We start from the raw sequence: 17211 nt of genomic DNA on the forward strand, positions 1-17211 counted from the left end.
ACTCGTCCCTTCTCTCCATAGACGTGGACAATTTCATCTATTACGAAAGGGTTCCCACGATCACGTAAAATATCAGGGAATTTTAAATCTGTGTTTTCCAGATCTGGAAAAGTCGTCTTATTCTTGAAATTGTATAATATGAATATAGATTTTACTAGTGATAAAATTAGCTCCGTTTTAAACTATTAAATTAGCTAATAAATATTGCTTTTGCATTGAGTAAAACTTGTTCACAAGCCATAGTGAGGTCCGATTTGTGAGCGAATCATTCTTTTGAGTCGTTTGTCTTTAGTCTCTGGAACGTTAGAATGATTCATTAGTAAATCGGAAAGATCATTTTTTAAAAAATCCACATCCAGTTTTCACAGAACGACTGGAATGCTCATGGAAAAGTCATTGGTCAGAAGTGTGGGAACCCTGAAGGTTGGATCTTGTCCAGTGTGTTCAGATGGCAGTGCGTTTATAAATAATTCAGAACACTAGTTATGGTAAAGGGAATGTATTCATTTAGACTTATGCCATGCCGGCGTTAGTTACAGCATGTCACTTCTCTTGTAAACATTGTTCTGTAGGCAGAAACACTTAACAGCAAAGTGCCTTGATATGACATGTTAAATATAACAACAGTGCTTTTCAAACTAAAATCCACAGCAAAATACAAAAATTCATTTCAATACCTTCATTTGCAGGTTGATCTATTGCTGATAAACCGGCCCCAGGCAGAATCTGCAAACTTAATCGTGTTTTATATGCTGATTTTGGGGTGAAATCTGCATAATGGATTTAAATATGGTAAAATGTGCTAATTGAGAGCTTAGAGTAGGCAGAAAGATGATCAGATTAGCCTAAATAATTCATAAACGAATAACAAACTGTTTTGATTCAGGGCTGCAGGTTCTGTGCGAGTCTGATTATACGTGTTCAAATCATTAGAAACTTCTATATTGTTTTTGGCATTTTGTTTGCTCAAAGCTCTAAGTTAAGATACCCAGAGGAGTTTTGAAAGGACATTAAGCCCTGCTGGTTTGAGTCTGTATTGAGGTATGATAACGTTGGTAAAAGGTATTGTAATGCAGAGCAAATAGGAAAATGACAAGAAAATCCTGAACCTTTTGCTGATGGTGTTTCCTTTTACATAATATAGTTAATCATTCCACAATTAAAAACACACAGGCAATGTTTCATATTATGCCATTATAGAATCAGAAATACATAGTTATGCCATTAACTTGTCAAACCTACAAAAACATCGACCAAACAACTAGATATACAATCTTGAGCACCAGCGGTCAATTCTTTATGCATCAAATAACAATTTATGATGGTTGGACTTTTGCATTCAGTTATAGATCATAGAGATGTGTTTAAAATATACATGAAATCCAAACAGAATCAGTCGATTTTTTTGTTTAAATTTTAAATCTAGATCTTGTTACTGGTAAATTAAATGGGGAAGCAGAAAAAAAAAAAGTCAAGTCAGTTTTTAAAGCCATGAATGCATCCAAATTACTTAAAAGGGGTCATGACATGAGAGATGAAATTTGCCTTGTTTTTTTTTTTTGACAATAGCTCTTTTGTGTCTCTGTACAGACTTCAGAAGGATCGCAGCATCGGAAACAAGTGGACGGTTTATTTTAATGGCGTCCCGGATCGCATTGGAGGATTATATGTTTGTTCGGAGCATTTTGTTTTGTCAGCGAGGCGCAGTGTAATGGAGAGAAACTTCTGTGACAGATGAAGCTACAACTGTACTGGATCTGACAGCAGCTGCATCATAAAACATAAGTGAATTATTTCACAATGCTTTGTCTGTAAATGTTCTGTAAATGATAATGTTCTCAAAATCTGGCATACAATAGCAAGTGGGCGTTGCTACTGTTTCCTATGCAATGACGGTTTAAAATAATCGTTTTTCCGCATATATACTTGTTTTTTGTGCAAAAAACTAACATTTTAAGTGAACCTCAAGGAACATATTAAAATCCATGTCATGACCTCTTTAAATATTAAGTCTGTCAAACAAAGTTAAATGTTTTTTTTCTAACTTAGGCCTGAAACATACTTTACAAGCATGCAGCTAGCAACGTCATGGGTTTGATTTCCAGGGAATGCATGAACGGACCAAATTTATACCTTGAATGCAATGTAAGAGTCTGCCAAATGCATTAAAATATAAGTGGAAAATATAAAATACGTGACCACAGTTCTAGTTTTGCCAGTTTTGCTATTATAATGCAAATTGTTTATTGGCACAAACATTTGAAGGAAACTTTCCCATGGGTTAATGCACTTGCATTGCATTGCTCAAGCGTTTGCGTGTAACTTATATCTCAGGCCTGACTCTATCACATCATAAGAGAAGCCACAAATGCCAAATATTCATATATGCATTTAATGTCAATATTTACGACGGATTATCAGCAAAAAACACTAATACAGCGTGCAATATTGTCTTTCTCTTGGCATCATCGTGTTTGTTAGGAACGTACCAGCTGGTGACGTCAGTGTTTGGATGTAAACAGCGTTCCAGTTAAAAGTAATAAAACACTTAAAGGAAGAGGAACATAAACTCAATGTTATTCACAGAAAAAAAAAAAGACATACCCTCAATTGGAAAATGACAAAAATCCCTTTGTGCTTTAGAGTTGGGTTTCGCGTTCACTGCTGGATGGAGAATCTCACATGGGTTTTTGTGGAGGTTTTTGAATCTTCTTCTCGTATGACCCTGCGTGCTTGTATCCAGGGACGTATCCGGACGTGTCCACCACTTCCACGCGTCCCGCCTTCCCCTTCCCGCGACCCGTCTCGTCGAAACGCTCCTTGTGCGATCCGGTGAACTTGGTGGTGTCAGTCAAACGGGACACGGTCGGAGAAGCCACGGCTCTCTGTGTCGAGAAGGAGAAAGACACTTTGAAAAGGAGAAGTTCTCCCAAACATCATCAAATCTTGTCTTCATTTAGTTATCTCATTATTTTATTTTTTCTGTAATTTTTCTGGGAGTTTTATTCCTCTAAAGCGCCATCAGTATAATGAACATTTTCTGACATTAAAACAATGGATCTGGAAGAACAAGATTACATTGTGAAAACTTACACATGTACACTACCATTTAAAAGACTGCTTTAACATTTTTAATGATTCTGAAAGAAGTCTTTTGCCCATCAAAGCTGAAATTATTTGATTTTAATATTTTTTATATTTTTTTAATATTGTCAAATATTATTACAATTTAAAATATCTGTTTTCTATTTGAATGTATATTAAAATGTAATTTATCCCTGTGATGCAAAGCTGAATTTTCAGCATCATTATTGATAATGATTACAAAGATTCTTTGATAAATAGAAAGTTTAAAGCATTTATTTGAAACAGAAATATTTTGTAACATTATAAATGTCTTTACTGTCACTTTTGATCAATTTAATGCATCCTTGTGGAATAAAATTATTAATTTAATTAAAAAATAACTCATTAAATCATCACTATTATTACATCTAGAAATCAGCATACAGTTTAACTGTAAACACTTATTATTCACATACTGTACATTAAAAATAAATTATTAAAGAAAGATAACATAAAAGGCTACATTTTTAAAAAATTTTCAGTGCATTCTCTTGAAGCTCCGCCCCCTGTGCCGGGAGCAGCAGCTCATTTGCATTTAAAGGAACAGACAAAAAAACGGTGCGTTTTTGCTCACCCTCATAAATTGACAATTTTAACATGCTATATAAAATATCTGTGGGGTATTTTGAGCTAAAACTTCACATACACACATCAAAGACTTATTTTACATCTTGTGAAAAGGGCATTATACCACCCCTTTAAAGAGGCAATGACCACGAGAAGTGCTAGTATTTCAAAGTTTCCGAATATAAATGTGTATTGTAGAGAAAGAACAGCACTTTTGCTCCGGGCTTTACCGTGACTCCAGATATAACGGGTGATTTTCCTTCTATCAGTTTGTGAAGCTCTTCGGCGGCGTCCTCGCTGCTCTTATCTTTGAAGCGTTTCCTGGCCAGCTCCGCCAGCGCTTCTTTGAACTGGTTGTATGTAATAGTGCGGCCAGATTTGTTCCTAGAAAACAATTACATAAAGCAAAGACAAATAGATGATAAATTCATCAGTATATATTGTGGCATCAAATATAAACACATAGCGAAGCACAAACCTGCAAGACCTGATTAAAAGAGCTTCTGTAAACACACGAGGAATGCTTTAGATCTGATTGGCCGGTCTGTCTGAGAGTGACACATGCAAATGAAAATATCATGTTCCAAACCTCTGCTTAACATCAGAATAATACATCTTGAGGGCGCGTAAATGGATGAAATATACATTTGAGTTTGCGTGGTAACTGCCTCGATAAAGGCCTCTGAAAGCGCGGCATGCTCTCCGTCTGAACAGACGCAGTGTAAACAGCCGTGTGCGATAACACAAACATGTCAGCTCTGAGAGCTCCAGCGTTTGGGTCATTACACACGGCCAGCAAACTCAAATTCACTTTTAATCAACTTTTAAAGAGGACGAGATGCTTCTCGCATCTTATTTATTGCTGTCAAGGGCCGAGCGTCCAATTAAACTCGACGGTCTTTCATTTGTGTGTGTATGATAAACAGTTTTGGTTCTGTGTTTGGTCACCAAAATCAGCAGAACTAATTGATTTATCTGATCTTAAAGCAGGATTTACATTTTGACTCGGGCGCATTCGGCCCATAAAGCAACAATGTAAAACAGTGCATAGTAACACAAACACAAACAGTTTTACCATGGTGACCAAGAACCTAAACAAAGCCCCATAAAGCCTGTGGTCTCCCCCAGCAACCTGCTGTCATAGCAACAAGCTTTGGTAAACACGCCTCTTTGGCTTTATAATTAATTTGACTTCGTTTTGTTTGTGCGATCCTTCAGCGCTCCGACTGTTCACTGCTGCCTAATGTCAGCTAAGAAATTCAGCGCTGTTCCCTCTCTAAACTATGCGTATGCACTGAATGCTTTCATATTTACATGCATACATAAGTCATAAACAGACATATTTAACCCTACATTCACTAACGGTCAAAAGGACTTTTAATGTTTTTGAAAGAAGTCTCTTCTACTCACCAAGGCTGCATTTATTTGATTTAAAAAAAAGTAAAAACAGTAATATTGTGAAATATTATTACAATTTATAATAACTGTTTTCTATGTGAATATATTTTAAAATGTAATTTATTCCTGTGATCAAAGATGAATTTTCAGCATCATTACTCTTCAGTGTCACATGATCCTTCAGAAATCATTCTAATATGCTGATTGGCTGCTTAATTATTATTGGCACTCAATTATTAATAATCCTTATATTCCATAATTAATAAATATGTATGAATTCCAAAATGTTGGAGTTAGTGTATATATATATAGTTTGATATTCTCTCACACACACACACACACACACACACACACACACACACACACACAATGAAAATAAACATAAAAAAAAACATTTTTTGCAAAGAAAAATGTTAATACATTTTAAATTTTTAAAACAGACTGACAAAGACATTTATATAAAAAAAAAACTCACTGTTCATCCTTTAAGTCTGCAAATCTACTTTCAATAACATGATGTATTGTTCAACATATTTTGCTCCACTGTATGGATTGTTTAGGTGAGATACATACATGTGATTGATTTATTCTGTGATTGATTTAGAATTTATTTATAAATTCTTATCTATTTATTTATTTTTTATTCTGGAAATGCAGCATACACTGAGCCCAAGACAAATGTCCCTAAGGGGACAATAAAGTATATTATTGTATTTAATGTTTGTTAGTATGGTTCTAATATGCTGAACTTTTGACTAGCTTTTATTGAAACATTTTAACGCATGAAGAATTAGTTTATAATGTGGTCTTATGTGCTGAACAGAAGAATCTGTAGTGTTTGCATTGCTGTGCTGCAGTTTTAAAGGCTTTATCAAGCATCATTAAGATGAATCGGCACTCATGAGGGGCTTTAATCTGTCATGGGCCGCACTGATTAAAGGAAACACACGTCTTTAGTTCTGTGATGCTGATCGACTACAGTGTCCCTTTTAAGCTCAATCCTGATCTTTGGCCTGAGCCTCTGTACACACACACACACACACACACACACACACACACACACACACACACACACACACACACACACACACACACACACACACTGACTGACTGCACATGTGCTCGGGCTCATTCAATCAAGCTCAAAGATGGCAAGAAAAACTTTTATAATAAAATACAATTATCAACATATTTAACTGAAGTAACTTGCATTTTGCTCGCTTACTTTACAAGACTTAGAATATAAGTTTGTCTAGACTACTGTTATGATATTTAAATTTTTATTTTTTATTTTTTGTGTGTCTTTTTTGGAGCTTTACAGATGGTTTATGAAAAAGAGCTGCATGAAAATGTTTAAAATAGGGCTGTCAAAAGATTAATCGCGATTAATTGCATCCAAAATAAAAGTTTGTGTTTGCATAATATATGTGTGTGTACTGTGTATAATTATTTTGCATATATAAATACACAGAAATATTTGCATACATATACTGTATATATTTATATATAATTTATATTATATATAAATATAATTTTTTTTATATATAAATTATACAAAAATCAACATTTTTCTTAAATATATACAACATGCATGTGTGTGTATTTATATATACAAAATAATTATACACAGTACACACACATATATTATGTAAACACAAACTTTTATTTTGGATGCGATTAATCGCGATTAATCTTTTGACAGCCCTAGTTTAAAAATAACAGCATACATGTTTTGAATGACATAAGAGTGAGTAAATGATGACAGAATATTAATTTTTGGTTGCACTTTTCTTTTAAATGTTAACACAAGCATATTGCTTGCATTCTTTCTTTCTGCCTCACGTTTCTTGTTCTGACTCCATCTAGCAGAATAATCTTTATTCTCTCTCAGTCTGGGTGAAACGAATCTCTTGATAAAAGGCAGAGAATTTCCTCACTGCATAAATAGTACAAAGATTTTGATCAATTCTTTCTCCTACTCGAGCAGTGTTTTCTAAACACCTCAAACTGAACGGATCAGTGTGTCTACGGTGCTCTATATTAAGGGCACATCGTTAAAATCAGTCCCTATTGAAGCAGCGATGACTCTTTCTGTCCTGCAGTCATCAGGGTTATTCAGCATGAGCCATCATGGCCTGTGGCTGTGGGGGATGAGCCTGAGAAATATCAACACAGCACGACTCCTCTTCACTGTATATTCAGAAATATGCATGAACAAAAATGAATGCAATGATTAAAGGCAAATATGTTACAGAAAATATCAGTTGCACTCCTACACTTTAAAGCCTATTTTTTTTTATCACAGTTGTTAAAGGGGCCCTATTATGCTTTTTTACATTTTTAACTTTCTTTTTTTAATGTTGTTGTTTGAGCGTGAAAAATGTCTGCAAACTTATAAAGCACAAAGTCGCTACAGCGGGAGTTATTCTCTATATCAGTGTCACTGTCTCTGAACTCCCTGAAATGTCTCCTCCATTGTAGTCTCGAGTTTTTTTCTGGGAACGAAGGAACATGTCATAATATTCCTCATTTAAACGGGTCATGACATGGATTTTTTTAAATTCAAGAACCACATTTAATTGCGGCCCAAATCAGATCTCGCAAGTGTTTGTGCTGTTTTCATGCATGCATCACGCTATACCAGATGTCTGCGAGAAAATCCAATTGGTTGACAGCGTAATCGTGACCTTCATGAGCATTTGAGGGCACATAACGTTTTAGACAAAATCTAAGAAAGCATAGCATGTGTGCTTCATAGACAATGCAATCCCAGTATACACTGCATCAAACTCAAAGTGAGTGATCCAAGGCAGCAGATGGAAATGAATTGTATATATATATATTTCATCAGTATTAAATAAGTATAAGCTCATCTTATTGTGAGTATCAAGTCATTAGAATTGCATTAAAGGGATAGTTCGGCCAAAAATGATATTTAACCCATTATTTACTCATTCGAGATGGAGTGGACCCCAGGATGTAGTGACGTAGGACGTAGCGTAGGAAGCATCGTGACGTAGAACGAAGTATAGCTAAATCAAACGCTACGTCCTACGCCGGCATCCATCTGCCGTGAACGCGCGTCGACCGTTGCCGGAAGCAAGATATTTTCATTTATAAAGTTTTAAATATGTATATTTTTACGACAAAACCGCACGGATTACCCTCAGAAGGCCTTCGTTTATCCCCCTGGAGCCGGATGGATTACTTTTGTGAAGGATGCAAGCACATTTTGGGACTTGAAGGAGGTGGACCCCATAGCTTGACATTATAACCACTGAAAGATCTAAGACATTTTCTAAAATAACTGAAAATGTGTTCGTCTGAAAAAAGATTGACATATGCATCTCGAACGGCTTGAGGGTGAGTAAATCATGGGTTAAATATAATTTTTGGCCGAACTATCCCTTTAAGAACACTTTTAAGGCACATTCACACCAAGAACGATAACTACAAAGACAACTATTAGCATCCAGACCAACGCAAAATAATGCTCTGTTTATGCTCTGCATGCTGCAGTTTTGTCGTCTGCAGCTTTAAATGCCGAGCTCTTTAAAGCAGGATGGATTCTGATTGGCTGTTGATATTTTTATCACCTGATTATTGTTTATTCAACAATATAGTTTCACTGTGCCGTTATAGTTGTGTTGTGGACTCTGCTATTCTTTACATTTAGAATGATTTTAAAACTATACCTTTATCATTATTGTTATAGTTAACGACCTTGATGTGAACGGGCCTTTTGCATAATAAATATATTTCTCTGTGTAGAAAATGAATGGGACTTTTACTTCCGTAACTCTACTCCTAAATGTGTAAAAGTGGTGCAGATTATGGCATACTTGACTTTAGAGAAGACTATATCCACGTCTGTGAGTGTGATGGTCTTGCCATCGATGACGCCGCAGTCTTTACACAGTTTGGACCAGTTCTTGCCGTTCAATTCTTTCCCGGTGGCTCGCGTGTCTCCGTGAATGGCGAAGCGTCGGAATGACTCCTCCAGCGCAGTGATCTCCACAGGCGTTTTGCAGCCCGCTCCTCCATCGCTCGTGCCGTTGGATGCGGAGGACAGGCGTTTGGCTGCTTGTTCTTTCGAGTGCTCACTGTGCGGCCTCATGGGCGAACTGTTGGGTACGGGATGTTTGGCGGTCTGAACTTTAAACTCCTCCATGTTGCTGGAAAAGAACGTGAATTTTAATGGTTAATATTACTGGTAATATAATTTAAAATGTGTTTGTGCATCTTTTTTCATAATCAATGACACTTGCTTTGATGGGTTGTATCTAATGCAAAGACATTTAGACATGATTAAGTGTCTAAATACTTTTGTCTATATACCATAGTATGTCTGTATTTCCATATTACACTGTTCATGTTATGACAGCTTTCATGCTGATCATGGTTATGTTGATCAAGCTGCATCAATAACCAGTTGAGCCAGCTGGTCCACAAACAGTTCAGCATTACCCATCCAAAATCAGTTAAGGCCATCTTGTTTAATCTTCAGCTGAGATTTCAGGAACATTAGATGATATTAATAATCAATGTCTGAAATGCCACTTGTTGTTTTTTATTTGTTATTTATTTTATTTATTGTTTATTTCATTTATTTACTTACACATGAAATCTATTCAAATTCATTTCATTTATAAAATATATCAACTTTAAAGTAATATTCAATAATTGTTTGCCTTAAAACTCATCTTTGATCACCAAAATGGCAATGTTGTGGCCAATTCAATTTATGTTTGCACTCATTTCCAGCGTACTATCTTAGATATACTCAAGAGCATGTATTTCCATATCACCAGTGAAATACATACTTTTATTGTGTAGAAGTCTGACATAGCTTAGCATCTCTAGTCTGACCTTTGCCCTCTGCTGCCCATCCAGCGCTCGGATTCCACGTCAGTGTTGCTCACTTTGACTCGCTCCTCTTGCTTCTTGATGCAGCTGAAACGACAATAGTAGTTTTGTATTGAACATGAATATTAACTGGTTAAAAGCAAAGAGCAAAGCAAAATAGGAATAATAATAATAAATATAGCTGCAAGTAGCAACTAACAGGGTTCAAGTGTTTTAAGACCTTTATGCCATCTATTCTGTTACGATCTAGACGACCCCTTTGAATAACACCATTTTCAGTTTTCACATTAATCATAATGTGGCATAATTGTCAAAACTGATACCTAAGGATGAAGTGATAAACTTTGACAAAACGTGACTGTAAATGTTATAATAGTGATTTTATAATGTCTAAAAATGAATGCAAAAGCAAAACCTGTGAAAAGAACTATATTAGTGAGTAGAATGACAAAATTAACATTATAACCAGTAGATGGCAGCAGAGGACCACCAAGTGGTGAATCGTTGCAGATTTTTTTGTGTGACCACAGAATGAGCTTGTGATAAGTATAACAAGTTTGGTGAAAATATCTCGAGTAATAGCCATTTTAGTGAAAGTGGCCCAGCCTACTTTGGACGTTTTGGCGTCCCCGTCATGAACGTGAATCACCAATCGAAATTCTTTAGACAACTTTTTGCCATGGGGGTCTGTAGATGATGCATGTCAAGTTTCGAGGGAATCGGACAAACGGCCTAAGAAGAGTTCAGAAAATTCTAAATGGCAGAAAGATTTTAATGGTGTAAATGAAACTGGAAATATACGTTTAATCTTAAGCCGAGGATTTCAATGGAAAATACAGTGTTTATTGGTGGTCCTTGTATGTGAGTAGCGAGCAAGACTACTACCATCTGACCAAGTTTCAAGTCTCTAGGCCTAAAGTTTGGGCTGCACAATCAGTTTTATGGCTTCGTGCTTTAACTCCTAATAATATTAGTTTGACTGTTTTGAACTCAAGTGTTTTATAATATGAAGCTAATTCTGATCCATTCATTTGCTATGATTCATCTGATCCTTTGGTTTGAGTCCATCAAGTTCCAAATACAAAGAGTAAATAAATCAAATAAAAAGTTTTGATTATTCTCTGGATTACTAATAATAGGCATTACCTCATGATTATATAATATATATATAAAAAAAAACATTTTGGTTTCCAACAAAAGTAACTACATAATGATACAGTATCATTAATGTGATTGAAAATTACTACAGTATCATGATATTACACTTTAAACACTACTAGATCACAGTAGTTATTCTAGAGCACAGTTTGCTTCAGGTCAAACATTACAAGGATGAGAATAAGTGTTTCCTTCATGATGCAATCGTCCAGAATTAAACACAAACCCTTCAATATGCTCTCATGGGCCGATGCTTACCATTACTCACTCAAGCTGTTTAGATCACACTTACTTTCAACTTTCAAGGAGCAAGATTTAAGATATCAAATTACAATAAAAAAAGTATTTTTAAAATGTATATAAAAAATTTAAATGACTTTATTTACTTTCTTCCTATATGTGATTCAAATCAAACACAAAGCAAAATCTGAGATTATTCATAACATCTGCATTAAGAACTCAAGAAAAAAGTTTGATTTGAATCATGTAGTAAGAAAGTAAATGATTGAATCAGTGCAGAAACATCTTCACATTATAAAACACTTGAGTTCAAAGCAAAAGACTCAAAACCACAATTGCACCAAAACACCAAAACCAACTGTGATTGGTCGCTTTGCACGTCAGACGGTCTCTTCCTGTCTAAGTGGGCGGTACTTGGTCAGAATAACCTGCAATGTGAAGTCTGACTACACAAAACTAATCTCACATGATCTTGCTCACATGCACCTCAATCACACATTTGTACCAACATTAAACAGCATTTCTAATGGTTAAGGTTGTAAAAATTAACACAAATAATTCATTTTCTCACAGACACTGAATGCTCACCTCCCAGAAGCTCCCATAGTGCAATGTCATGACACCTCTACAAAGCCAAAGCAGCTCTTTCTCTCCTTTTCTATGTTTTAAACCACTAAGTCAATCTTTATACAACACAGTCTGGACCAGCACTAGCAGTATCCTCTGTCCCAAACCAGACAGAGAGGTTACGTCACACGGCCGTAACACTGGGACACATGGGCTACAGTAGATGAATCTGTCTTTATGGTCGGACAGAAGAGCTCTGTAGGGCCAAAGTGAACTCCTCAAGTACAGTCAATGTACAAGAGGACCCTCAAAATCCACTTGAAGATGTCCCTATTCAAGAGCGTTGTGTTTTACTTCTCTTTCAACAAAGAAACAAACCTTTATGAATCACTCTCAATCATGTCATTCAGCTCTATGGGCCCATTGTGCAGTCTAGTGTACTACATACACACGGTCGCGTCAGTGACATCGCCACTATCGCTGGCATTAGCTGGCCAGTGTGACAATAAAAGGTAACATTCTTATCTTTCTTGCAAAAAAAAGAGTGACCGAGATAGAAATATCAAAACTAGGAAGAACTTGGGAGTTTAGTTGTTTTGACATTGAATATAATCTGATATTTTTCCATCAAAAAATAAGCAAATTGCATTCGTTAAGTATTTAAATCACTGGATTATCAAAATAACTTAAATATTTATGAAATAATTCCAATATAGGATATATAATTACAATCAAATTGCATGAAGCAATATTATATATATAATATATAACATATATACAGTATATATAAATGTACAATCATTTTTTTTTATAATCCAGTGATTTAAATAAAATTGTATTTGCATATTATAGATTGTATAGTTATAGATTGTGTGTGTGTATATATATATATATCACAAGATTTTAATACATTATATATATATACATATATATTATACACACACTGTTACTGTCTCTTGACTGTCTCACACTGTGTGTGTGTGTGTGTGTGTATATATATATATATATATACACACACAGACTCTTTTTATATAAAACATTATTTTTTATCACAGTAATTGTGTGATATATTTATATCACAAGATATTAATACATTATATATATATATATATATATGTATATATACACACATAAAACAATTGCTGTGATAAAAAAATATGTTTTATATAAAAAGAGTCAGTCAAGTCCAATACTATTGTCAATTTGTCATATCAGTCAACATAACAAGAGTTCCTTAAAATACTCACATGAACACACCCAGTCAATAAAATTTCTGCAATTATTAACATAATAAAACTGATACTGCTAATGACTGAACTGATTATAAGAGATCTCTTAGTTCATCATGTTTATTGTATATGATGTATGAAACCATAACTATGCAATTTTGAGTACAATTTGAATGCTTTTATAACACAGCAATCAAGCCAGACATCTGCTGCCGTCTAATGCTGGAGGTAATTCTGTGAACTTCAGAGAAGAACAGAGTATGATGGAGGCGTCAGAGAGGGAGAAATGCTTTTTTGCATGCGCACACACAGGCCTCAAGAGAATCTGTGATTGGTGGAGCGTATGAGGATGATATGCATTCGCCTTCTGGTCATGCATTGCACAGATGAGAGCTCAGACAATAAACTGACCTATTTTACACACACACAAAAAAAACTATTTATATCAGCAAAAAATGAACATGGAATTCAAAAAATGTCAGCAACATAAAAAGACTGACGAGAATGGACTGAGGACAGAAACAGGATATGATGTAATGCATAAACAGGAAGAGGACGCAGATAAGCACAGGTAAATCTGAACCTATCAGTAGTTAAACACTGCCAAACTGGTATCAGTTAGGATGGATTCCACTGAAAAATAATGCAAAAACAAACATGTCTTGACTGTTTAATGTCTAGAGAGAATGCATCAACTTATAAAAAAACCTTGAATGCAATGAAAGTAGGGATGCACTGATATGAACATTTTGGCCGATACCGATAACCGATAATTCTTTATATTTAAAAGCCGATAACCGATATATTGGTCGATAAATCTAAATCCAATTTTTTTAATAATTTTGGAGATCCTGATTACAAAACAAGTCACCATTAACAGCCATGTCCCAAGCACACAATTATGATGTTCTCATTATAATGTTATGTAGCTTATATGACTTGCGCTGCACATGTTGCACTTTACTGTATTTTCCTTTTTGAAGTTATTTCAAGCAATTCAAACCCTTAATGGCGAACAGTGCGCATCTGAAGTGCCTCAGCTGAAGGAAATAATCCATTATTTATTGGCTTTAATATATCGGACAAATTTTCTTATTGGGCCGATAACGATAACATTAAAAATGAACATATATTGGCCAATACCGATATAGTGGCCGATATATATCGTGCATCCCTAAATGAAAGTCTGAAGTCAGAAGTCTGCCAAATGCATAAATGTAAATGTAGAAAAATCTAGCGCAGACAAACACGTCTCCATGATGTCTGAGTGTGTGTGTGGCGTGTGCCTGTTTGCTTCACAAACGTTCAGAGATGGCCCCAGATCACCCTGCTGCCACTGATCGGGTCAACTACATCTTTCATTACATCACCCGCCGCCCGTTCCTCATTTATACAGACATGTCTTTCTCGCTGCATGTCCCTATACACTCTCACACACTGAATGCTATTTGTCTCCAGCATGGCAATTTCTACGTGTACTGACTCTGCAACGATGCACTAATGATGCAGATTATGACATGTGTGCAGTCTAGGCCATGTTTTAAGGCTTCGACTTTTAACGTCTGTTTTAGATGTTGGTGTAATCGTTGGCGTCAAAAGTCATTGTTTTTAACAACATAACCTAGAACTGAAAAATCTGGGCCAAACTCTGCGAATGGCTGCGTCCTCTGGTCAGGCGTAGCTAATCTATGAACATATGGACAAAACAACTGTGATGGGAGATCAAATGAAAAACCTCAAGCCTTTTTCCGTGTCTGAACCGCACAATCCTCAAATACATGAATGTTAAAATTCACTCAGATATGTCAATATACACAAACATACTTTATATGACATATGGATGGATGGATGGATGGATGGATGGATGGATAGATAGATAGATAGATAGATAGATAGATAGATGGATAGATATGGATGGACAGACAGACAGACAGACAGACAGATAGATAGATAGATAGATAGATAGATAGATAGATAGATAGATAGATAGATATGGATGCACAGATAGATAGATAGATAGATAGATAGATAGATATGGACAGACTGATAGAAAGACAGACAGAAAGAGACAGATAGATAGACGGATGGATGATTGGAATGAAAGTCAGAACCATAGACAAAACGACAGACAGACAGATAGATAGATAGATAGATAGATGGTGGATGAAATGATAGTCAGAACCATAGACAGAACAATAGACAGACAGACAGAATTTCGTTCTTCATCTCGTTTGATTCTACACTTTTAATCGACACTCATACACTAGCGTTTATGTAACAGCTCTATACATTCCCAGCATCACACAAGCGTTATATAAACTGACCATGAGCATCATGATGAAACACGTGATCATTGTTATTGTCATGAACACTGTGCATCTCATGCATGTAACTGCAGCTCTGCATCCTTACATGCAACAATACTGTCGAATACAAAACAAAACCAGCACAGAATTGCGCAACAAAACAAAAACGAAACCAAATCGCATGGACTTCCGTGACAACGGTCAAAAATGAAGCACAAAATGTGCTCGGGTTGTTGTTTTTGAGCTAAAATGATGAAAACAAACACGCTCGTGATCAATTGCGTTTTAAATGCGTTTAAATCGGATGGTATGAGAGAAACGCGCTGCTAGAATGGTCAAAACACAGTCTCACCTGAAAGATGTCTCCGTCGTTTTCTTCTTTCTGTTAGTGTCTAGCAGAACATGTTTACATGAGACATCCGCGGGACTGAGAGACGCAACGCGACGCTCGCTGTCATCCGCGCGTGAGTGTGCGCCGCGCTGGAGAGCGCGCTCGAGGACCAGTAGGCGCCGCGCGATGATTGGCTCGCGCGCTGTCACCTTAATCTGAATATGCCCGCGTGAGTGAGTGAAGTGAACATGAGAAAAATGACTTAATTAATGAATTACAGACTTTTTTTATGAGCTTATCTATATTTAAATACATAATGTAAAAAATGTAACATTATTTTGTTTTATTACTATTATTATTTTACATATTTTGGCATGCATGTGTTGGCGTGTCTCCAACTGCTTATATTATGATTCTCAGTTGAGGAGGTGTCAACTCTGTTACCATCTAACACCATAATATTACTAATATTACAATTATTCATAAAGTCAGTAGAATGGAAGGTTCACATTCTTGCATGCAAATCCAACATTGACACTAAAACATAAACAAATAAATCAAAATGAAGGAAAATGCCAGAACAGAATGTCTTCAGTAGCATGGAGAATGTTTTCCCCATAGAGAATAGCTGTTTCCTCTGAATTCAATCAAGATGAAGCTTGTTAATGCAGATGAAACGTGCTGGAATGCAGGAAATATGACTAAATAAACTGCATGTCTATCAGTAGTGTGTCTGTTTCCTGCAGCACCGGCTTTCTTCACTGTGAGACAGAGAATAAAGCATAAAATCCATGAAATGTTACACAACCAGTGAAGGGTTCTAGACCAGCATTACATAAGAGTCCGTCTGAATAATATGAGGGAGACTGGGGCTAGTTGTCACAGTCTTGTTGCTCCAGTAAATATTTCTTAGGAGGTTTATTTTAATGAAAGTCTAAAATTTCAGGCACAAATACCTTGAATATTGTTTAATTTATTCCTGTGATCAAAGCTGAATTTTCAGCATCATTACTCCAGTCTTCAGTGTCACATGATCCTTCAGAAATCACTCTAATATGCTGATTGGCTGCTTAATTCTTTCCACAGGCCATTTCCCTTCTGAACACTTAACATGCCCCCCAAGGCATATGCCTGTAAGTGCAATACTCCCACTGTCCAGTGCAATATTCTCTAACTCAGGTGATATTTATATCTATATTATTCATACTACTCAAAATACTGTAAATATGTTCATAATCTGTAACATGCACTAGACTCCCACTGTCTAGTGTAATATTCTCTAACTCAGGTGATATTTATATCTATATTATTCATACTACTCAAAATACTGTAAATATGTTCATAATCTGTAAATGTTTATTCGGACTAAACCCAACTGTGACCCTACTTTTTTACTTTTATACTATTTTTATTATTTTTTTTA

General features: G+C 35.7%; 1 protein-coding gene across 2 annotated transcripts; it reads right to left on the reverse strand.

Annotated features, from left to right (window-relative positions):
- Window positions 1–344: 344 nt before the first annotated feature.
- On the reverse strand, window positions 345–15953 carry tppp (tubulin polymerization promoting protein). Of its 2 annotated transcripts, none has more exons than XM_079895546.1 (5): window positions 15810–15953; window positions 9961–10044; window positions 8934–9266; window positions 3924–4077; window positions 345–2885 (listed from the first exon to the last, which is right to left on the reverse strand). In XM_079895546.1, exons 2-5 carry the CDS (start codon window positions 9978–9980, stop codon window positions 2679–2681), a joined length of 714 nt encoding a protein of 237 aa, XP_079751672.1. In that variant the 5' UTR covers window positions 9981–10044; window positions 15810–15953; the 3' UTR covers window positions 345–2678. The 2 variants fall into 2 exon arrangements, with proteins under 2 accessions (XP_079751672.1, XP_079751671.1); XM_079895545.1 differs by having other exon boundaries at window positions 9915–10044; window positions 15810–15946.
- Window positions 15954–17211: the final 1258 nt, after the last annotated feature.

Source organism: Squalius cephalus (genome assembly GCF_949319135.1).
Source record: "Squalius cephalus genome assembly, chromosome: 15".
NCBI classification, from domain to species: Eukaryota; Metazoa; Chordata; class Actinopteri; order Cypriniformes; family Leuciscidae; genus Squalius; species Squalius cephalus.

Excerpts from the sequence above, each read along its gene's own strand:
- tppp (XM_079895546.1), bottom strand. The coding sequence starts at position 9,980 with ATGGGCAGCAGAGGGCAAAG. Across the intron at positions 4,078-8,933 it reads ATAGTCTTCTCTAAAGTCAA|GAACAAATCTGGCCGCACTA; the intron begins GTATGCCATAAT and ends ATTGTTTTCTAG. Across the intron at positions 2,886-3,923 it reads CCGTTATATCTGGAGTCACG|AGAGCCGTGGCTTCTCCGAC; the intron begins GTAAAGCCCGGA and ends TTCTCGACACAG.